We start from the raw sequence: 25,283 nt of genomic DNA on the forward strand, positions 1-25,283 counted from the left end.
TAGTGCCTTTCAACTTCAAGCCAAAGCAACCAAGCCACCATTCGCAGTAATAGTGCCTTTCAACTTCAAGCCAAAGCTCCCAAGCCATCATTTGCAGTAAGTAGTGCCTTTCAACTTCAAGTCGAAGCTCCCAAGCCATCATTTGCAGTAAGTAGTGCCTTTCAACTTCATGCCACCATTTGCAGTAAGTGGTGTCTTTCAACTTCAAGCCACACCCAAGCCACCATTTGCAGTAAGTGGTGTCTTTCAACTTCAAGCCACACCCAAGCCATCATTTGCAGTAAGTGGTGTCTTTCAACTTCAAGCCACACCCAAGCCACCATTTGCAGTAAGTAGTGCCTTTCGACTTCAAACCAAAGCTCCCAAGCCACCATTTGTAGTAAGTAGTGCTTTCAACTTCAAGCCAAAGCACCCAAGCCACCATTTGCAGTAAGTAGTGCCTTTCAACTTCATGCCACCATTTGCAGTAAGTAATGCCTTTCAACTTCAAGCCAATGCAACCACGCCCCCCATTTGCAGGAAGTAGGGCCTTTCAACTTCAAGCCAAAGCAACCAATCCACCATTTGCAGTAAGTAGTGCCTTTCAACTTCAAGCCAAAGCACCCAAGCCACCATTTGCAGTAAGTAGTGCCTTTCAACTTCATGCCACCATTTGCAGTAAGTAATGCCTTTCAACTTCAAGCCAATGCAACCACGCCCCCCATTTGCAGGAAGTAGGGCCTTTCAACTTCAAGCCAAAGCAACCAATCCACCATTTGCAGTAAGTAGTGCCTTTCAACTTCAAGTCAAAGCTCCCAAGCGACCATTTGCAGTAAGTAGTGCCTTTCAACTTCAAGCCAAAGCAACCAAGCCACCATTTGCAGTAAGTGGTGCCTTTCAACTTCATGCCACCATTTGCAGTAAGTGGTGTCTTTCAACTTCAAGCCAAACCCAAGCCACCATTTGCAGTAAGTAGTGCCTTTCAACTTCAAGTCAAAGCAACCAAGCCACCATTCGCAGTAATAGTGCCTTTCAACTTCAAGCCAAAGCTCCCAAGCCACCATTTGCAGTAAGTAGTGCCTTTCAATTTCAAGTCAAAGCTCCCAAGCCACCATTTGCAGTATAAAGTGCCTTTCAACTTCATACCACCATTTGCAGTAAGTGGTGTCTTTCAACTTCAAGCCACACCCAAGCCATCATTTGCAGTGTAGTGCCTTTCAACTTCAAAGCTCCCAAGCCACCATTTGCAGTAAGTGGTGTCTTTCAACTTCAAGCCACACCCAAGCCATCATTTGCAGTAAGTGGTGTCTTTCAACTTCAAGCCACACCCAAGCCACCATTTGCAGTAAGTAGTGCCTTTCAACTTTAAGCCAAAGCAACCAAGCCACCATTTGCAGTAATAGTGCCTTTCAACTTCAAACCAAAGCTCCCAAGCCACCATTTGCAGTAAGTAGTGCATTCAACTTCAAGCCAAAGCACCCAAGCCACCATTTGCAGTAAGTAGTGCCTTTCAACTTCATGCCACCATTTGCAGTAAGTAGTGCCTTTCAATTTCAAGACACACCCAAGCCAAGCCAAGCAGGGGAGGGGGGGAGGGGGGCAGTGCTTTCTGGAGCGCTAGTATGAACCATTTTAGAACGAATAGACTTTTTTTTGCAAGCTTTAGAACCAATAAAGACACTTTTTGCAAGCTTTACAACCAATAGAGACACTTTTTGACAGTTTTAGAACCAATAGACACTTTTTTTGCACGTTTAAAACCAATAGACACATTCTGCAAGCATTTTAGAACCACTAAGGGCACTTACATTTGAGTAGACATGTGTTCAGTGTTATTCACAGCTCAGAGAAACGTGACCCTCTGCCTTCCTCCAGCTTGCAGACACTGATTGAGGCACACCACTTCCTGGTTTTATAGTCCCTCCCCCCTGCCGCCAGCGGGGGCAGCAGAGAGAATGGGGAATTTTGTAAAAACATTAATATCTCTGTCATTTTTAATCGACGGGAAAAATCCTCGGCACACATGCGGCGGAGGGGGGGCTCTGAGCAAGGTGGCCAAAAATGACGGCCGTAGGTGGCGGCGTTCTCTCGGAAATCGCAACACAGATGGCCAAAACCGGTCAAGAAGAGACTTTTAGTAATATAGATGAATCAGAGCTTAGGAGGGAGATCAATTTGTACCAGAACAACAACCTTGATTATGCTGGTGGCCTTCTATTTTTTATTTTTCTGAGTGTAATAATTTAAATTTACTTTGAAATGTTTACATTATTTCCGTTTTCTTAAGTTTCAATGTTATTTCTGTGAGGTGATCTTTTAAGTTTATAATATATAGAATCAATTGAACATTACATAACATTTTCTAAGGGGAGGAGGAATGAAATGAATGAGCTATTTAAGCAATAAAGCCCTGTTTTCCCATCCAGATCTTGAATCACATCCTTGACTGGTATGTGCAAGTCTTGCCAGTTCTTAACTTTGCTGTCGGCTAAAACACTGCAGCGCAGTTTACTGTTCCATCTGAGTGAAGCTTGCCAAGAATGTCTCACAAGATTTCGAGCAGTTAATGTCACATTAAATCCACCATACCAAGCTTTTTCCATACAGGTACAAAATAATATCTCACAGAATTTCCCACTTCTAGATTGAAGAATACGGGTAAAGAATGAATGAGTGTTGCAACATCATGAATATTATATTCAGTTCCCCCTAAATGAGCTGATGACTATTTTGACTTTCCTGATATCAGGTCTTTGCTCTTTATAAATTTTCAGATGTATAATCTGTAGGAATAAAAATGGTCTGAGGTTTTGGTGCATTGTATTCTCCTGGTGAATCTGGAGTAACTCTTCCAGATCTAAATTTTCATTCTGAGGTATTAAACTGAATAGTCACATAATTCAAAATGTTACCACAGAAATATATGTACAAAAAACAAATAAGCATCCAGCTGGGAGTATCACTGTCTGTATTGAAGATCACTTTTTCACTGTTTAATTTCCAATGTGCCCTTCTGGTGAGTAAATTACCTCAATGGGAACATGGTTAGAAAATTATCCACTGAAGTCTTTCAGTCACACGCATATCAACTTGTACTACCAAAGGTGGTTTTGGTGTAGCATTTGTACTTTTGTGACATCATAAAATAACGGCTTTGGTGGTGCATTTGGAAGCAGCAAACTGTGAACAGCTGCATGTAAGAAGGGAAAACCAACACAAAATGTTGTTTCCAGATGTTCTGTGATGAGAACGTTTGAAGATTCAGTAGTGTAACTAAGAGTTTGGTATTAATTTTGCAGCCATCTCAGTTTGGCATCTAGTATCGTGGAATATTTGAGTGAAGCTTTTGAGCTTAAAGGAAGTCCGAAAGAATAAATATAGAGTTCATTTGGACCAAGAAACAAGATTTATTATACAAATATATACTTGGTCACCTCAGTTTGACAAGTATTTTATTGGTGAGATGGTTGATTGCTATCGATGCCTAATTCCAACAAGAGCCTGAAAACTAGAGTAATTTTGTTTAGTATATAATAGCTGATAAATTGAGCTGAATTTTTTGCATGGTGTTTCCTTTGTCCCACAGGTTCCAATTTGCGTGCTAGAGTCTTGCGTGGTACAAATCAGTTAGTTGCTGACTGCCTAGCTTCTTGCTGCATGATTACAGGAGCGGAGCCTCGTTCCAGATGGCTAGAGAACTGTTGAATCTTAGTCAAGAACTGTTGACCTATAATTGAATAGCTGAGAGAATGTCACCTTCAATTGGAAACTAGCTTAACCCACGCACCTCAATATCGCCACCATTTCACATTCCAAAGTGTTGCAAAGAAATGTGTTGAGAAGGTAAATTTGAAGAAGAGTAGATCCTAAAGAAAAATTCCTTTCAAGGTAATGATTTACGTGTGAGCAGTGGTGTTGTTAGAATAGGATTTGGGCTGGTAGGGCAGGAGGAAGGCAAAGGAGAAGATTTAGTAAAGGTGATAGACAGATTTTTGATTTTAATTGCATTATTTTATGTTATCTGAAACCATAAGCAAAAATCCTTATGGGTTTAATCAACATTTCTGAAAATTCTGTTTGAGTTAACTGTCTGCATTTCCTCGGTATGCCTTAAATTATAACATTGGGAAGTTATGGAAGAGTTATTCTGGCCAGAAAAGTATCTGCAATTTGTGTGCATACAAACTGCTGCTTTTGAACGTTTCCATCTCCTCTGCTGCCCTCTAGTGTTATTCAAAACTCATGGTCATGCAAAAAAGAAATTATCTCCTCCGGGAGTTATACTTACATGTAAAATAGAGATTAATTGCCTTTATATTTTTCATTATCATTTCAAAATCCTTGGACTGAGCTTTGGATCAAATTTGAAAATTGATAAGAGCAGTAACTAAAAAATGCTACTTTGGGGAATAAATCCCCCCCACCCCCTGAAATATTGCCGATACATCTACTGCCAATGTTTTACTAGTTTGCCAAGTTTTGAATGTTCCGTGTTGAGGCATTTATTATTTATGTGAAACTTCTGAAGTTTATCATTTATGAAATTGAAACCGTATTGCAAGGATGTGCAGTCAAGTGATGGATGAACATTTTAGCAGTAGATCATCAACTAAAGAAACTATTGAAAAATAATTAAAATTAATCTACTATCTAAGATATGAATTTTTAAAAGCAAGATAATAAAGTGTTAATTGGTCTGCAGTTAAATCTTCAGTAAAAAACAATGAAATATCTTATTATCTACTCGTGGATACTGCCATATTTTGTTCTCTATTGAACACATGATTTCCCTCCCCTAAAAATATAGGCTTTGAAAACCACAATACTCATTCCTTTATTGAGTTAGATCCCATGGATTCATGAAGGAACTATTTTACTGAAAAAATAACATTGATGTTGCCTGTTGCTTTGCTCAAATCAGATCTGATAACAAATCTTGAGAAAATGTTGAACTTAAGAACTTGCTGTAGATTATCATTCAAGAGAGAGACAGGAAGTATAATAGTAATCGAGGTTTCAGAAGAAAATAATGCGGAAAAGGTTAAATTATCTATTAACATATGCTTAATATGTTACACTGGGAACTGAAGATTCTAATTGAAACATGAAAGCATTACGTTAAGTTGTTCAATTTATGTATATCTATCTTTATTTTCCTTATAGCTTTCTTCTGAAAGTTTTCAAAAGGGAACTGCAGATGCTGGAATATCGAAGGTACACAAAATTGCTGGAGGAACTCAGCGGGTGCAGCAGCATCTATGGAGCGGAGGAAATAGGCGACGTTTCGGGCCGAAACCCTTCTTCAGACTGATGGGGGGTGGGGAAAGAAAGAAGGAAAAAGGGGAAGAGGAGGAGCCCGAGGGCGGGCGGATGGGAGGGTGGGAGGAGACAGCTAGAGGGTGAAGGAAGGGGAGGGGACAGCACAGGCTAGCCAAATTGGGGGAATTCAATGTTGAAGCCATAGGGGCGCAAGGACCCCAGACGGAATATGAGGTGCTGTTCCTCCAATTTCCGCTGTTGCTCACTCTGGCAATGGAGGAGACCCAGGACAGAGAGGTCGGATTGGGAATGGGAGGGGGAGTTGAAGTGCTGAGCCACCGGGAGGTCATGTAGGTTAAGGCGGACCGAGCGGAGGTGTTCGGCGAAACGGTCGCCTTCTGAAAGTTTATAGTTTCTGTTTATCACATAAATAGCTCATGTATGACCGCCATTATTCCTTTACCTTGCTCATTTATAAAGATAAAAACAGTCAATAAAGGAAAAACAACAGCAAAGATATCTTAAATAAACATTGTTTATTTAAAAATCTCTTTTTGAATGTAACCACTTGCATTGACGACTGGCGACTTCCGCTTGCTCAAGATGACGTAGGCAGAGGGTTGGGGAGGGAGGCTGCTGGGAGTGGTGGTCCTCCACATCAGCTGATTAAATCAGAGACATAGGCAGAGGCGAGGGTATGGGTAAGGCTCGGTGAATGCCATCACTGTTGCACTGTATTGTAACTGGCCAGGCATTGCACATATCTACGCTGCCAGGGGTAAATTTGACCCCATTATTTAAAAAATACGAGCGTGGAAATTAGGCTTTGGTATTAAATCAACAAGCATTATTCTAAAAACGGATAAATCAAACATGCATAAAACATGAGGTAGCTATTATCAGCAGGTCATTAAACAATACATTCTCCCTTATTTCCATTGCCGCGGCCATTTTTAGGATTCTTTTCCATATTTTACAAATCCTTTATGCTCCCATCCTTTCCCCAGAGGTGTCCATTCGCCTACTGTATACAATTATTTGTCCATCTCTCCCTCCAAAAGGCTGTCTGATCTTTCAACTATCATAATCACAACCTCTTTTGAAAGCTCTCCATCGTGTCTTTTTTCATAACATTTTTAATAACATTACACACTTCAAGATAGCCAAAGCCTTTACAAATTGAATACTTTTGAATCAGAGTCACTGTTGCACTGTGCAAAACCCAAACAGACGGCTTCCACTCTGCAAACTCTCATACATAGCAAGAACCAAGTTATACCTGGTCAAGTCACCAGGGACAATTCCATGTTCTACTGATTCATGCCTTGGGATTTTTCTAATGTACCCAAGGGAGCAAATGGATATTGACTTGATATCTTATCCTAAAGATGGTCTCTACAGTATCATACAGGCCCTCCTGTAACAGAACAACCATCTAGAACTGTACACATTTTTGAAGTGAAGCATGGACCCATAGCACTCAGCTCCTAGCTAAGAATGCTTCCAACTTAGCTGTGAGTGGGTATTAAAGATGCTATATAAATATGGTATAATGTCAAAAAGAACTAGACATACTCAGTAGGTCAGGCAGCATTTGTGGTAAGAGAACCAACTTCAATGGTTTCAAGTCGAGGTCTTTTCAGAAATAAATTGATGACCAATACCCTAAAAGATCATCATGTATAGTCTTTCCGCTGATTGGTTAGCACGTAATAAAAGCTTTTCACTGTACCTCGTACACGTGACAATAAACAAAAACTGAAAAGTGATGTACTCAGACTAGAATAATAGAAAGCATTAGTCACCAGCATAATAGTAATCATTCATGAAAACAATACTGTATTTCATCTGCAGATTTGAGGAAGTATAATGCATATTCTCCTTGTAGGAGGTCAGTCACCTGTAGACACGAGGATGTTATATAAGTGGTCCAAGTAGATTGAAATTCCCAGGTATGAAACATATAAAACTAGTGAAATGGAACTCAATGGTCAAGTCACCGTGGGCTTTAGTCATTCTATGTTATAATTATAGTCTTTCATATAGCTTCAGTTGATCATTTGCATATGTCACTTATTAGTAAACTGGATAGCAACTGCATAACATTCTGGTAACACAGAGCGACATTTTGGATATTTTTGTGGAGTCTGAATATTGAATATTTGCCTCATTTTTTCTTCTACTCATTGGTAGCAAATTGGAGGCTCGCTTGACAATACCCCTTGTTTTCTTTTCCAAGGGAAAGAAACAGGCTTGCCGATCTGCTGTCAGCTCATTTAGCTTGCTTGACCTGAATTATTTTACTTCACGCTGACTTGGTTGAGTCATGATTGTAATTTCCATTGGTGCATGGCATGTTAATTGACCACTGGGTCAAAATAGCAGTGAGGATCAATAGGGACTTCAGCGCCAATTAGAGGATCATGGTAGTTTAGCAGATGTTTGAGTATTTTACTTTCATTTCTAATTTGTGAAAACCACTCAGTTGGCTATTCTGAATGACAAGGTTGACAAGTTTAAGCGTGTGGGTGGGAATAGTTGCATTTTGTGTTGAAGCTGTGTCTTATTTTAAAAGATAGCTTTCAATGTGGTCTAAGTTCAGATATTAAACCCTGAGTAAAATTCCAAAGTAACTTCCAAATTTGTTGAACTAATCAACAGAGGGAAACTGCATGAAAAACTGCCCTTCCTAGTTTGGGTCCTTGAATGGAGTCAAGGGGGGGAGGTAAAGCGACAAGTGTAGCATGACAGAAATGCTACACTTGTCGCTTTACCTCCCCCCTTGACTCCATTCAAGGACCGAAGCAGACGTTCCAGGTGCGACAGAGGTTCACCTGCACCTCCTCCAACCTCATCTATTGCATCTGCTGTTCTAGATGTCAGCTGATCTACATCGGTGAGACCAAGTGTAGGCTTGGCGATCGCTTCGCCGAACACCTCCGCTCAGTCCGCAATAACCAACCTGATCTCCCGGTGGCTCAGCACTTCGACCTCAGCCCTCCCATTCTGAATCCGACCTTTCTGTCCTGGGCCTCCTCCATGGCCAGATTGAGGACCACCGGAAATTGGAGGAGCAGCACCTCATATTTCGCTTGGGCAGTTTATACCCCAGCGGCATGAACATTGACTTCTCCATTTTCAGATAGCCTTCACTGTATCCTCCCCTTCTCAGCTCTCCCTCAGCCTTCTGGCTCCTCCTCTTCCTTTCCTCTTCCTGCCCCCCCCCCCCCCCTCACCCTACATCAGCCTGAAGAAGGGTTTCGGACCGAAACGTTGCCTATTTCCTTCGCTCCATAGATGCTGTCGCACCGGCTGAGTTTCTCCAGCACTTTTGTCTACCTTCGATTTTCCAGCATCTGCAGTTCCTTCTTAAACAATCTATTGTTTATAGAATGGTTCAGTTGCCTGATAACAACTGTCCCTGAATCTGGAGGTGTGCGCTTTCACACTTCTGTACCTCTTGCCTGTGATAAAGGAGAGAAGAGAGAGTAACAGGGGTGAGACGCGTCCTTGCTTATGCTTTCAGAACCATGTTTTGACGAAAATAATATACCGCGGCTCTCCTGGTTGTGAATGACATGACTTACGGAAATCTGACTTTACTCAAATTCTTCCATTAATTTTTATCCTAGCGGTAATAATAAAATGTTTTATGGTGTTCATTAATGACTGGATGGGTAACTATAGAAAGCGGACTTTTGGAGAAGTCAGTTCTTGACTAACAGAGAAATAGGCTCAAGGAAGTTCTCCGGAATGGAACCTGGGCACAGTATGTTTAGAGAATATTTCTTTGCTGCCACATGTATCAAAATGTGATTAAAAAATATATATAGTCACAATTTTTTCTGAATTGGATTGATAATAAAGGGGCCATCTTATTCAGAAATATTGCATTTTGAATGCTAGTTTTGCGCAGTTATTATGCTTTTGCTTTACTTGTTATTAATAGCTGTAGAAAATCTTAACAGTGAGCAGGTGACTGAAAATCTGCAGACCTCATGGCAGAATCTCAACTCTGGCAGTACACTGGAAAGATTGGACCAGGACCAGTACTTATAGACAGATGTGACCCAAAGCCTTAAAAGTAAAACTTATCAAAAGTTCTAAATTTAGAAATAAAAATAAGGGCATTTTCTAGTTTTAAGTCATTCTCTCAGAATGGGCACATTTGTGTTCCTTATGATAGTTAGGCCCCCTAATTGTTAAGGATCTACATTATTATTAATAACAAGAAAAGCAAAAGCAAAATAACTACACAAGGCTTTATGTATTTATCATTAGGCAATAATATGTTCATCGGATGCTCGGGGTTTTTCATATTATAGCAACAGATAAGGACTGTAGAGGAGCAACAGAAGCTTTTCACTGTACCCTGGTATACTTGACAATAAACAGAACTCAACCATTCCTTTGGAGAACCTCAGTGTAAGATTGGAGTAAAGTCAGTAGATGCATCTTAGCAGTCTGTTACATGCACCCCACTTTCATCGCAACAAATCATGACTGGAAAAGAATCAACATTTAAGTAAATTTACCAACTAAATTGCACCATAATAATTTCAGAGAGTTTTTAGAATCATTTGTTAGTTTTGCTATCTTCATTAGATTTTAAATTACTTCACTTTAAATTCCATGGATGCCACAGCGGGATTTGAACTCGGGGTTCTGGATTCAGGATTCCAGTTTCAGGGTTCTGGATTTCTCTGGGTTGCTGGTCCATTGCCCACCATGCCACCACCTACCAAGTAAAAACATCATAAAACCATTATCTGGTCCCTGTCACAATTATGCCTGTCCTTGCTGCAGTCCTATTCTGTTCCTGGCTACACTCCTGCCCCATTTCCAGCTGGTCAACTGTCCAGACTTCAGGAATTCAAGAAATTTGACTGTGAAATGACAAAAGAACCACTGTTTCATTTCAAGGCAGGCTAATGTGGACATGAGGCTTTTAGGTTTGAGAGTGGGTGTCAAAGAAGTCTTAGTTATGCATTTTATAATTCGTGTCCACTGCAGGCACGAAACATTGGTGGAGTGAGTGAATATTTTGAGTGGCAGTCAAGCATATTCTTTATTTTTTTATGGTATTGAGCTGCATTCCGCTGGACGTGGAGAGTATATTATTGTGCTGCAGGCTATTAATGTTGGCCTCCGGCTTGTGTTGCTCGTCCAATTAAACCTAAATGAGTTATACAACGTAGAAATGGGCCCTTCAGGCCACCTTATCTATGTTAGACTTTTGGTCCAAATACACTAGTCCCATTTGCATGCATTAGGGCTGTATTCTTCTACTCCTTGCATATTTAAGTATCTGTCTAAATGCCTCTTAAGTGCAGTAAATGTTTACCATTCCATCAGGCAGCATCTTCCAGATATCATGCACACTCTGTGTAAAATAAAACAAACTTACCCTCCAATCCCCTTTAAATTTCTTACCTCTCACATCTGCCCTCTTGTTTTTGATATCTGTTCATTTCCTCACTGGCCATCATTAAAACCTCTCAGGACATTGAAGATGGACAATTCAGCAATCAAAAGGGCATTGGATGAGGTGGTGGTTAGACTCTCGCTGCAGACAGTTATTGCCTGGCATTTAGAGCATAGAACAATACAGCACAAGAACAGGCCCTTCAGCCCATGATGTCTATGGCGTACGATGCCAAGATCATCTCTTATTTACCCGCACAGAGCCCCTATCCCTCAATTTCCTGCATATTCATGTACCTATCCAAAAGTCTTTTAAATGCTACTAACGTATTTGCTTCAACCACCACACACGGCAGTGGATTCCAGGTACTCCCCACCCGCTGGGTAAAATAAACCTTGACCCACACATCTCCTTTGAACTTTGCCCTTCTCGCCTTAAAGCTATGCTTTGAGGTATTTGATATAACTTTAGTCTTTACTTTAGAGATACAACTTGGAAACAGACCCTTCGACTCACTGAGTCCGCACCGACCAGCGATCACCCTGTACAGTGGCACTATCGTAGATACTATGGACAATTTATCTCATACCTGTATATCTATGGAATGTGGGAGGAAACCAGAGCACACAGTGAAAACCCACGTAGTCACAGGGAGAAGTACAACAATGTATAGACAGCACCCATAGTCAGAATCGAACCTGGGTCTCTGGTGCTGTAAGGCAGCCTCATAGGTTTAGTATAAGTTTCACTTGTTGTTAATCAACCCATGACTGACTATTATTTATAATTATATTGTTTCTTCTTCTTCTTCTACCATATGGCGTGCACAGCCTGAAGTTGTAGGACAACTTGTTCTATTTGATCTTATTTGACTGTGCACACCGGGTTGATTGCATTCGTCGAAACAGGGCGGACCACATGAAGGTTGCAATCTTCCACCCCATTATATTGCTGTGGAAAGCTTTATTAAAGAAAGCTAGCCACAAGTTAAACACTGCAATCACAATTACAAAATCCCTTCTCTGAAGCTGCCAGAGATGCTTTGGATCAGGATATTAATCTGAGGAACTCATGCAAGCAAAGGTGTCTACAGAGGAGTGGGAACATGAGTTGCCAGCAGCATGCTCCTCTCCTGGCAACAATAATTAAGTACATTTGGGTCCTGTTGTTTGCAATAGGCATGTACATCTGGTCTATGTCAGTTTAATATGCACCACCAGAAATAGTGACTGTTGTAATATCTTCATACGCCCTTGCAAGCAGCATAGCCCTTGACCTGAGATGATCAGCCACTACAAACATCCAGATATGATTAGACCTGTCAAGAGATTCCCTTGATTCCCATTGATTTCAATTTTGCTAGAAATACTTGGCTAAATATGGATCTTTGGCAGTGGAACTCGCAGAGATTTTAAATCATAACATGCAGACAGAGGCAAATACCCCCTGAAATGTTTTAGCACATATTTGTCGCCGTATAATAGTTTTCTGAGGTACGTTCATTTTTCTTCACCTTCAGTAAACAATCTAAGAAATGAAAGCTGAGCCCTGGAATGAAAAATAATTAACTGATGTGAGCTATATTTTTCCTCATGTGGTCAACACCTGTTTCTGAGAAAAATATGGTTTGTAACTTATACATTTAATTATCAGTGTTGGTCTTTGGATTTGTTTATTGGATATATTCCTTGTCAAACAAAGCGTAACAACTTCGCTTGGTTTAGCCTTGATCCTGAAATGTTCTGTGGCTAAAATATGACGTTTAAACCTGTTTAAAATCCACTACAGAGAGAATGTCAGGAAATAATTGCTGTAAAAACTGAAGGTTATTGATGATGTTGAAGACTGAGTAAGTTCAGCCAAATCCTTGTCCAGAAATCATAAATACTTCAAAGGAAAACATCATTGCAGAAATTAAACTATTTGGAATTGAGTACTTCAATAGAGCCATGCAATCTCCATTGAACATTCTAAAGAGATGAGAAATTGAAAGTATTTGGAAAACTTTTTAAACTAGATGCAATTCATGTGTACTTAATATATTGCAGATTAATTAGAATGTTGTTGTTAATGAAAACTTGCAAAAGTTTTTTGGCATTTGAGGCAAAGACCTAATTTGAAAATTTGTGTTTTGGCCTAAACATCATGTGAAATGCTTTTATCGTTGCCGTATTAAATGGTTGATTATTGGAAATCTGCAATTGGAGAAGTATAATATTATGTCAATGCAGATACTATATCAAGTATTGATTGAAAAAAAATTGTATAAATTATAACAACCCAAAGTTTGGAGTGAATTTTATTTGGCCCTGGCGTGATTCCCTCACCTGAAAATTATTTAACGTTCACAGGTTTTCAGATATGGATTGTCAAAAATAGATTCTAAATAACGAGAAAAAATCCTGACGTATCTGGATTCATATATTGTCCACATTGGTTAAGGATGGCAAATTTCCTCCTCTGAAAGGAATTGTGGTTATCATTAATTATGAATACTTTTTTATATTCCCGATTAAGAGATCAAGAGACATTTATTGTCACATGCACCAATTGGTACAGTGAAATTTGGGGTCACCATACAGCCATACGAATAAAAAAAGAAACAAAACACAATAGTATTTTAACATAAACATCCCCTGCACAGCGAAATCAAAGTTTCCTACTGTGAGGGAAGGCCCAAAGTTCAGTCCTCCTCCTCTTTGATGTTCTATGATGTACACCCGTGGTCGGGGCCTCCCGAGCCCTCCGCAGCCCTCCACAGTCGCCGCCACGGGTGGCCCGATGCTCAGGCCCTCTCGCCGGGATGATGGAACTCCGACATTGGAACTGGAGAACAACCTCAGCGGCTAGGACGTCCGAATCAGCCACTTCCTACCGGAGTCCGCGGCTCCCGAAGTCCACAGTCCGAGCGGAGACCCATGCTGGCGGCCCTCGGCAAAGGGCCCCAGGGCACCGCGATGTTGAAGTCAGCGCCGCCCGCGCTGGAAGCTCTTCAAACCACATCCCCGGGAAGTTGTTGCAGCAGGCTCAGCACTCCGGAGCTTCAAACGGCGATCCCAGGTGAGACATCGCCCACTCCGCGATGTATCCAGCGCTGCGCCGCCGCTGCTGGAGCTCTGCTCCGGTCCCCGGCAGAAAAGGCCGCGCCAATCCAGGTGGTAGGCCGCAAGGAGGGGGGCGAGGATGCAACTCGGAGAATAGTCGCGTCCTCGCCTGGAGGCCCCCTTACCCTACCCCCCTCCCCCACATAGAAAAACTAAAGAATCCTCCTCAACATACTTTTAAACAAACTAAAACATTTTTAAAAGATGGACAAAACGGACAGACTGTAGGCAGAGGCAGCCTTCATGCAGCGCCCCTAGCGGCCTATTAGAAGGGATTGAAAGTTTTCAGTAAGGATACAAAAGAAACCTTCCCAAAGCACAACTGCAGCAGGCAGTTACACATGCAGTGTAAAAGGATAAGTATCTTGCATTCATATTCTGACAGCTCAAACACCTATCCATCATCTACAAGGCACAAGTCAGGAATGGAATTGAAACATCCCCACTTGTTTGCTGATTGCAGTCCCAGTAGCATTCAAGAAGCTCAACATCATACAGGATAAAGCATCCTGGTCAATTTTGTATTCCTTCAACTTTCCTAAACATTCATTCCCTCAACACTCTGGAACACCCTAATTGTGGAAACACTTACACCAGGATGACATAGGTCACCAACACCTTTTCAAGGGCATTTAGCATTAACCGTATAATATCGGCAACCCGCATACCTCAACAAAAGGAATCAATAAAGATTTAAACTGTGTTTATTAGCAGAGACCAAAGAAACTGTGATTATTCAATTCCAATGCAAAAACAATTTAATAGCGATTTTCAAAATTATGAAGGACTCAATAAAGTAGATGGGAAGAAATAACTTCCAATGGCGTAAGCATATTAGATTGGACAGATTTTAGATACTGGCCAAAAAATCAAGGAGAGCCAAGAGATTTTTCAAACAGTGAGTTGCAGTAAAACGTTTACTACCTGGCCTCCGACCATCTGCAAAACTCACAGGCATTTTTTTCTTGTAAGCCATTTCAAATTCATCTATCACTTACTGGGAAATATCGGTTTCTCTCCAGCAACCATCCTTTTCCACTTCTATCTGCCATGCTTTGCACGTACAACATCATGGCTAGACCATCAGGATATGGATAAAAACAGCAGAGCAAAAACATGAATAAAAATAATAGAGTGACTGGAAAAGGATGAAAGTTAGAATAACTTGAAGGAATTTGAAATGGGCTCATCGACAACCTATAATGTAAAAGCACAACAGGCTCAGTTACTGAATTTCTTGGCTTCATTCGAGATGATCACGGCTATCGAAACATACCATTGTATTCAAAAAAACAAAACTAACCCAGCTGTATGAGATTTTGTTCATGTAGTTTGCTTTGAAACATTCAGAAGGTGTGCTAATTTCTGCATTAATTCTGACTAAAATGTTTAAGGATTTTGATGAGAAATAGAGATTATGGAACCCTGCAAATGTTTAGATTTTAGTTATCGAACTTCAGGCTTCGACTTAGCATCTGGTCTGATCCATCAGATGAAGAGAGGACTGGAAAAGAATTCAGTGTCTTCTTTCAGAAATTGGTAGCTATACGTGATCTTGTCCCTTAACTAATCCACAATGTTGATGAGACTGGTATGTAATATTGGAGACACGAGGAACTGCAGATGCTGGAATCTTGAACAAAACACATCTATCTCCATCTATGTCCTCTGTTTCTTGATTCTTTCTCTGGACAATCATAGAGTTTAAGTTCAGATAGGTGAATATTTCACAGCGTTTCTACCTGCCAAGGTGACAACCCTTATATAGTTGATGGATCAAGAAATTTTCCAAAACATGAAAATGCTCTACGCGAGGGAGTTCATATGTAGTAATGAACCATAAGGGTAACGTTCATGAATTAAAGATGCAATCTATAATTTTGCATATGAAAAGGAATTGGATTTTACTTTGAAAGGAGACTGGTGTTAACAAACTGTGGAATAGTATTAATTGCATAGCTTTTTCAAAGTGCCGTCCCAAAAATAATGCGCAAAATCATCTCCTACATTATCTTCTTGTCTGATTTGGAGGAGGATTAATAAATTAATTGCTCGCAGGTCTGTTTAGGAGACAGCTTTATGTTTAGCATCTTTTAGTTCTGAGGACAAAGGGGCTTGTGTTTTCTTCTGTTGAGTTCTCTTCCTATCATTTGAGAATCACATGCCAGCTTTGTCCTATGTTGTAATTTAAATAATTGCAATCAAATGTAGAAGTTGAATTTGATTTGTAAAACAGTTGGACTCTCAGTTTTGTTTAAGGAGAGAATAAGATGGTTTGAAATGTACTGATTGAGTATTTAAGTAGAGCTAGAATTAAGAACATGACATTGACTCGTGCAATATGTTGTTAATTTCAACATTTTCAACAATATTTTAATGTGGTACTCTGATTATAATTCATTTCGGAGGACCTTTAAATGTACAGATCAATTCCAATATGCATTTTTAGAAATCTAGATTCAGTAATTTAATGCCATGAGCAATATTTTTAAAAACGACTATAAACTTTACTGAGGTTTTTGAACTGTCTAAGAAATGAAAGATATTACTTTTTGTTAAATTCAATCCCACAAGACCAGCAATAGAAGTATTTTCACAACATATACAAGCAATAAAGATAATTTAATCAAGAGCTATTTTAATGATCCATCAAATTTTAAATTTTGCAAAATGAAAGCACATGTTAGTCTTCTATGAAGATAAGTATAATAGAAATCAAAGTCAAGATTATATTGGGCCAGAAATTCTCATCTCTCCAACATCTCACACGTGTTTAGATAAAACTGCATCTGCCATTTCTCCACCCATATTTCCAACTGATCTGTATACTGCTGAGTGACAAACGTCCTCACTGTCCATAATCCTGCCATTTTTTTTGTATCATCATGACATATAAACTCGGAAATTGTATTGCTTGGATTATTGATTATTTTGCTGTGTGACCAGTTCAGGCACAATGCTATTTCTCAAAACATTGCTTCAAATGTACGCTATTTTCAACCTGGCTCATACATTTGCTCAGGATTCTCTATTTTCGAACTTTAGAGATGGTTGCATTGCACTTTTCAGTCTTTTCTGCTCTTCTCGGTATCAATTTTAGTTTTTGTGCATGGAAAGTAGAAGGTAACTAAACTAATACAGGACTAAGGCCAGCAACAGAATGGAAGGAGTTGCAATTGTAGTTTGGCCAGAGAGATAAAGGAGTATGCTGACGAATTGTGGATACAAGGAACTCAACTTGGTGGTTTTCAAAAAAGGACACGAAGTGCTGGAGTAAAGAGTAGTCAGGCAGCATCTCTGAAGAACATGGATAGATGACGTTTCAGGTCGGAACCCTTCTTCAGACTCTAGGAGAACTGCTTCAATGTAGGCATACCTTGGGGAGATTTGCCTTCGGATAGATTGTTAGAACAAAGTTTCAGATTGATGTAATCATTAATTTAAAGCTACTTAATGTTTTAATGCACTGGGTATGGAGTAGGACCTTTCCTCTGAAGAGGTTATATGTGATGTTTCTCCAACATTTTTATTACTGAAGCATTTTTATGGTCATATAAACATTTAGGTCAGCACATAAAAGCAGTGAGATTTAATGCCAACATTTGCTTAGTTTCCAAGATTTTTGTTGGACATGTAGAATCCTCCTCCATTATACAGTCACAGACTTTTGTGTGTAGAGCTTAAGAAAACCATAGTGCATTCGATAATGCTAGAATGACAAGTGGCATTCAAGTGGATTTGAAGGTCATACCAAAAACCCGGCAAGTAGGATACGTTTACCAGAGAATCCTAGGCTTGAGTCTCATATTGAGACACAGTGGGAGCATTGTTTAAATTACCTATTGCTTTAGATCAGCAGATTTCAAAGATTGAACTATCAATGTTACCTTTGGGAAGCAGGGTCCAGTGTTATGGGCCTGTCCCACTTAGGCAATTTTTCAGGCGACTGCCGGCGACTGTCAAGTTGTAGCAGGTCGCTGAGAATCCGGCGACTGGAATGGCGACTATCAGAGTGGAACACGTGCACACATCGCTTCCTTCACCAGCAGTTATGCAGGCGGGGGACAGGGCAAGCGGAGGAGCGCAGCCTGAGTGAAATTCACACGGTGCAAAGCCAATGTGATACAGACACACACCACGATGAACAGGAAGGTTGGCGCTGTAATTAAGACGGTGAAAGCACAGTGTACGAGAAGGGTCACTTAAGTCCTTTAAAAGAGGGGGGGAGAAGGGGGAGACGGGATGGGGAGAAGGAGTGGAGACAACTTTTAAGAAGCCAGAGATACACGGTTGTGAAGCTCAGCGGACAATAACATTACCGGTCGGTTATCCTTGGATTTGAAAACTACTGTTTACGGTTTTTTTTCCCAATGAGCCAATCAAATTCACCAGTCAGCACCGGCGTCAGCCTACCTCACCAGGCCACAGCCTACATCACCATGGCCACCTACTACAACAGCACCTACCGCACGCAACAATCTATGGCGTCAAACCCACTGTCGCCGCTAATTTTTGAACATGTTGAAAAATTAGCGGCGACCAAAACAACACCGCGACTAGTAACGAAAATGCGCGAACTGTTCACCACCATGCAGGCGACACCCCGGCAACCTCCGGCGAACATGTGGCGATCTCATAGTCTCCTGTAGTCGCCTAAAAAGTCACGTAAATGGGACAGGCCTATTACACTAACCTTTATGTGGAATGGTATTTTTGATGCATAAGCTGCCGTAAACATGATGTTTGAAGCAGCTTTCTAAACAAGACACGCTTTAACCAATGGACAGGCTAAAATGATAATTTTCCAAATTCTGCTACTTGAAATCATTCCATGAATACAGATCTTGATGTGTTTTTGCAGACATGTTAGATAATTTAGAGGTGGATTTCTATGAGTCTTATCATCCATTGTAATTTTGGCAAATGTTTAACAATATCCTCAGAAAAAAACAGAACATTATTTTTACAGTTTCTGTGGCTCTTATGCCAATGTTAGATAAACGAAGCATGCAAACACCTGTTTATTTTCTTCCTCTCACTGCAACTTCCAGAGTTCACTTCAAACTGCTGAAATATTTTAATTTGTGGGGCATTGATACATTACTTATTAAATTAATATAACACTGAATTTGCTTCAATTCCTGTCGGGCAGCAAACCGAGTGTATTTTCAAATGTACCTCGAGAGGTTCTGAAAAGCATAAGGATGTACAAACTAACGTCTTGGAGTTTAGTACATGTTCCTGTTCGACCATTATGAAATGTTTTTAGAGGCTAGTTATGGAACGCATTAAATCCAGTCTACCCAGCGGCCTTGACCCACTGCAATTTGCCTACCGCCACAACAGGTCCACGGACGATGCCATTGCCCTGGCCCTACACTCATCCCTGGAACACACGGTGAAGAGAGACACCTACGTCAGACTCATATTCATAGACTACCGCTCTGCCTTTAATATTATTATGCCATCCAAGCTAATCACCAAACTCGCGGGACTTTGTGTCAGCACTCATCTCTGCAACTGGATCAACAACTTCCTGACCAATAGACCCCAATCAGTGAAGAGAGGGGACAAATCATCCTCTACGATAATCCTCAACACTGGTGCTCCGCAAGGATGCGTTCCCAGCCCCCTCTTTTACTCCTCGTACACCCACGACTGTGTAGTCATGTACAAATCTAATTCAATTTTCAAATTCACGGATGGCACTGCCATAGTGGGCCGGATATCAAATATTGATGAGACGGAGTACAGGTAGGAGATCAAGAACTTCGCATCCTGGTGTCGAGACAACAACCTTTCTCTCAATGTCAGCAAGACAAAGGAGACAGTCATCGACTTCCGGGAGCGAAGCGGTACACATACCCCAGTTTGCATTGACACTGCCGAAGTAGAGATGGTTGAAAACTTTAAATTCCAAGGTGTTAACATCACCAACAACTTCTCCTGGACCACCCATATTGGAGCAATAACCAAGAAAGCTCACCAACGCCTCTACATCCTTAGAAGGCGTTCAGTATGTCTCCTACAACTCTCACCAACCTCTACAGATGCGCCATAGAAAGAATGTCATCAGGATGCATCACAGTTTGGTTTGGGAACAACTCCAATCAAGACCACGAGAAATTGCAGCAAATTGTGGATGCACCCCAGTCCATCAGGCCAACCAACCTCCCTTCCATTGACTGCATTGATACTTCATGCTGCCTCGGCAAGGAACTAGAGAGCAATCCTGAACTTCTATCTACCTCATTGGTGACCTTCGGACTATCTTTGATTGGACTTTTCTGGCCTAACCTTGCACGAAACGTTATTCCCTTCTCATGTATCTATACACTGTAAATGGCTCAATTGTAATCATGTATTGTCACTGACTGGATAGCACGCAACAATAGCTTTACACTGTACCTCGGAACACATGATAATAAACTAAACTGAACTGAGAAATCTTCATGGATGGAAGAAATGAATTCAGCTCATCAAAGGGCTCAAACAGCAATTTTCAGAAGAATATGTTTGCTCACTATTGGAAACTCATTTATTAAAAACAGAAACAATTGATTCACCTATTGATAGATTGATGCACTTGTTACTTCTACATTGAGCAAGATGGTGCTCTCATGACAAAAATCAAACTGCAGCATAATCCCTGAACAACATAAGGTAAATCTCAGGATAGCAGGAGGGCTGGAAAAGAAATGAATGTAGAACTACACTCATACAGAGAACAAGGACCGCTGCTTTGAGCACTACACTTTAAGTACTTAAAGCAAAATGCTGGAAATTTGAAAATGAAACACAAAATTCTGGAAGCAGAGCCGATCAGGCATTAGCTGAGGAAAGACATTGTTACAGTGTTTCGGGTCAATGAAATGAAAATGATGGGCTATCAGCAATACAGAGGCACAAATAATAAATTAATGGGTCTGTGGTTATATAAAGGGGAGGATTGACTCAGTGATTCAAGTGCTGCAAAATAAAAAGCGATAAGACCATTATGTAAATAAAATCTGGAATCAGAGGTGTTCAGGTGGCCACAGTAGAATAGCAGAGAAGGATAAAACTTGAGAATCTAGCAATCTTGGGAATGTGGCATATTAAAAGGTTGTTAAACTCTTGGAATGTAGTGCTCCAAATAACACATTTCCTGCAAGTAGCAGCCACACCTCCACCACTATGATGCTTTGGTCTATTTGTCCTCAGTTCCTAACACCCATTTTCAAGAGAAAATGGAAGCTGTGGTTAACCATTGAAAGGTACAAAGGGCTAGCATTATCACGGCATCAGAGCATCCTGTGATCAAATGTGCAAGAATGCCTTCAATGATGTGGTGACACTCAATTTTATTTATTTGCAAATCTCTGCAAATTTCTCTTGGCTAAATTCATTACTGTAAAACTAAGTCTGCGAATTTAAGCATCTTGGTCATTTCTACATTTTGACTTCAAATGTTCAGCCTGTGATGAATTCTGAAGATCAGTTGATAGATGTAGTTACAGGCAACCATAGTTAAAATACTGTTGAAATTGTCCTGAACTGTTTGCAGGTGAAATTCTTGGCGAATAATTATCAGTAGGGTTTTCTTTTGCCCAATTTTAATATATATGACAGCAAGTTTGTACAAATGTTGTGTTTCTGAGATGCACAAGCAAGATTTTTGAGTTTTTAAAGTACTTATTTGTAACGATTCTGTTCACAAGAAAATAATTAAATTATATGAGTAGAATTTGTCCAGGGATTCCTGTGCATCAGCAGACCTATACAATTATCTCAAAAATAGTATAAATGTTCATCTATTTTTGTTTGCTATCTGCAGATTGTCCGCCAAAGGTCTGCAGGAATTCCAGATAACCCCACCTAATAATTCCTCACATTTTGTATATTTGCCAGGATGAAGATGAGGTGGATTCCTACACCATGGTGAAGACTAGTCATGCAAGCACAAGCACCATGAGGGCAACCAGTACAATGAGTGAAGGTGCCCAAACCATGATTGAGCACAACAGTACTATGTTGGAATCAGACTTGGGAACCATGGTAATTAACAGTGACGAAGAGGACGGAACCATGAAAAGTAAGAAAAATACGTTTATTTTCACGTATGTGTTGAATATTATGAAATTCTATTTTTGCAAGAATGTATATTTATTTAGTGCGTTTACCAACATTGGCTTCCCTAAGAATTTCATTAAAATGAATGCCAAGTGAAAAGGATAGCTATTTGGCCAAAAGATCATGGTGCATTGCACAGATACCATAAAGGTTTAAAGTACCGTATATCCCGTCAGCTGATTTTGGCTAATCAGGCTTCATGGTAATGTTCAACCTCAAAATGAATTAATTCAGCTTGAGGTTAGTTAAATTGGATGTTCTTGCCAACTAACTTATGACAGAGCAGTGATGATCAATATGAATCAGGCAGCTTCCACACCATTCTGAGTACATTCTAAAATCCTGGTATCTGGGAGAGAGCACGTGGTATACCGGAGGAGTCGATCCCTTTAAAAGGGAGTCTCTCCTTTTTAAAGTCATCATAATTTCACTTCTTTGTTACATTTTGGGAACCTCTCCCAACAATACCATATTCTATCCTTCATCTGCCAGTGTCCTGTCTAGTATTTCCAAATATTAAATTAAATTTCAGTAACGGAGTTGTATTTATGTTTTACAATTACAACCCATCTCTCCAAAATAGTTTAGTTGTCCAAGCATTGGATAAATTGGAAGGAATTGATGTGCCAGGTTTGTGGTCATCGTTCCCTCTCACCTCCAGCTCGATCCATTTTGTGGGTGGTGGTGAAAATGTTTCAAATCAGTTTCCCAGACCCCACCTTTCCCACCAAAAATGATTATCTGGTTATATTGAAGTAACATTTTTCTTTGAAATTCATCCTTGGTCAGTAGTGGAAAACTTGGCATTTGTCCATCAGCATATTGTACTCTGCTTCCAAAATTCCTTCCCGTTGGATGGAGAATGCAATGTATTGATGTGATAAAATATTGTGTTTAGTACAACTGACTTGAGATGAATTTCTGAACATCTGTTTCTTGGCAAAGCATTGCTATTCTATTTGCTCTTGCATGAGAACTACAAACTGAGTGCTTTACTAAATCACATCTCAGCATGAACAAATTTTACTCATAGAGTTCTTGGCATTGAATTAGTGACATTGACAACAGGTACAATGTGCTCCATTGATGGCAGGCATTAATATAAAGCTGGGAATTTTAATAGCCACAAATCCAGGGAATGTGCATATTTATGGGTTTCACGAGTTGGCATCCGATCTTTAGGGTAAAAATTTGCTTTGGCTCTAATGCGAAAGGGGTGCAAGAGTTTTGAGAACCAATTGTTCTTCCTTCCCAGCACTCTGGTGAATTCAGCGGCTCTGACATTTGCACCTGTTTCACACCAGCAATCAAAGACTACTTTCTGCCTCGTCTTTTATTTTTCAGAGCTCAGATCTGAATTTCTTCTTGTTTTGGCCCTTGGCTTTCAGTGAATGCAGGGTGAAAACTAACAGAAAGGACTCTTGTGCAGTTGCAAATTAGTCTATATGATGTCACACTTTATCTTATTCTATAATACAGAGGAGATTTACTAGAATGTTGCCTGGGTTTCAGCAACTAAGTTACAGAGAAAGGTTGAACAAGTTAGGGCTTTATTCTTTGGAGCGCAGAAGGTTAAGGGGGGACTTGATAGAGGTCTTTAAAATGATGACAGGGATAGACAGAGTTGACGTGGATAAGCTTTTCCCACTGAGAGTAGGGAAGATTCAAACAAGGGGACATGACTTGAGAATTAAGGGACTGAAGTTTAGGGGTAACATGAGGGGGAACTTCTTTACTCAGAGAGTGGTGGCTGTGTGGAATGAGCTTCCAGTGAAGGTGGTGGAGGCAGGTTCGTTTTTATCATTGAAAAATAAATTGGATAGTTATATGGACGGGAAAGGAATGGAGGGTTATGGTCTGAGCGCAGGTATATGGGACTAGGGGAGAATACGTGTTCGGCACGGACTAGAAGGGTCGAGATGGCCTGTTTCCGTGCTGTAATTGTTATATGGATATAATGAACCAATATTAATGATTGTAGTCACTTTCAAAGTGCGGCCTTGATTGCTCTAAGCTAATTGTGCGGAGAGAAGAAGGATTTGCCAGATTTTGCTCCATTGTGAACAATCCAATGAGCACTGCTTGAAAGTATATTTGTGGTATGCAGATGTCAAATGGGCTCTCTGTGCGATTCCTCTGTGATTAAAATAACCTGCCAGAATCACAAGCTTGCACATGAAGAATGAACATTGGCATCTGGAAGCAGAGCTCCGCATCAGTCAGCATGTTCAGGGAAAGTGAAGGGAAAATGTGTGAAGGAAAGAAACCATCCTAGATTTTTGAGCTACATATGTTAATGGAATGTTAACGGAAAATTTATTGTGAAACCTATCAGTGGCTTTTTAGGTATAATACATATTGTAACGGTGGATTATAACTTTCCATGCATGCAATGTACCCATATCTGAAACATACTGGCCATGTAATGGTTATGGGCTGTGTGCATGTTGTAAAGAAGCTGTGATTATATGTATTGGGGATGCTGCGAGATTTCCAATCTCATCTCTGCCACCACACCCCTGAGATTCATAGTCAGAGAAGTGAGTGCCATCTTCTCCATCCACCTCAGCACCATTTTGCACATGTTTACCAAGGCATTGCACAATTTCAAAGATAGACACATCAAAAAATCTACCCGTAGTGTAGCACTATCTTCTGCATCTGTTTTCTTTTGCTTTTTGCACTACCCCTGTTCTACTCATAGATGGTATGATTGTACTCATGTAAGCTATGATCTATCTGGGTAACTTACAAAACTAGCCTTTGCCCTAAATAGGATTTCAGTTTGTGGACTAGTCCTATTTTTTATAACTAATTTAAAAAAAAGAATTAAAGTGCTCCCCCAGAGACACTTCACCCACTTACCCAGTGCCATCACCCAATAAAAGGTTGAGTATTGCTCCTCTCTAGTTGGGCTACCTACATATTGCTTGAAGTAGGACCTGACCTACCATCTACCGTTGGAGACCCTCAGACTATCTTTAATCAGACTTTACAGGACTTAATTTGCATTAAACATTATTCCCTTTATTCTCCATATGGACACTTTGGTTGGCTTGGTTGAAATCATATGTAGTCTTTTTGTTGACTGTACCTCAGTGCACATGGCAATAATTAACTAAACTAAACTAAAAACTGAAGAATGGTCTTGAACCGAAACATCACCCATTCCTTCCTGTCCCGCTGAGTTACTCCAGCAATTTGTGTCTGTCTTCGGTTTATACCAGTATCTGCAGTTCCTTCGTACACTAAACTAAAAACTTTTCGGGACTCACATAACAAATTCTGCCCCCATTTAACCCTTTAGCACAATGATTTGTGCAATTATTACACTTATCAGGAGTTCATGTGAAACCTTTAGTAATTAATTATACTATGTGACCATTAGCTTTCTTTCGAAGTGT

General features: G+C 40.2%; 1 protein-coding gene across 1 annotated transcript in view; it reads left to right on the forward strand.

The window, feature by feature from the left end:
* The window catches only part of stk3 (serine/threonine kinase 3), a 313,612-nt gene that overhangs the window by 218,867 nt on the left and 69,462 nt on the right, over positions 1 to 25,283 (forward strand). Inside the window, exon 9 of the mRNA XM_033019460.1 lies at positions 21,658 to 21,841. Within this exon, the coding sequence (XP_032875351.1) occupies positions 21,658 to 21,841 (184 nt within the window). The remainder of the gene's footprint in view (positions 1 to 21,657; positions 21,842 to 25,283) is intronic.

Source organism: Amblyraja radiata, chromosome 4, assembly GCF_010909765.2.
Source record: "Amblyraja radiata isolate CabotCenter1 chromosome 4, sAmbRad1.1.pri, whole genome shotgun sequence".
In the NCBI taxonomy this organism is placed as follows: domain Eukaryota; kingdom Metazoa; phylum Chordata; class Chondrichthyes; order Rajiformes; family Rajidae; genus Amblyraja; species Amblyraja radiata.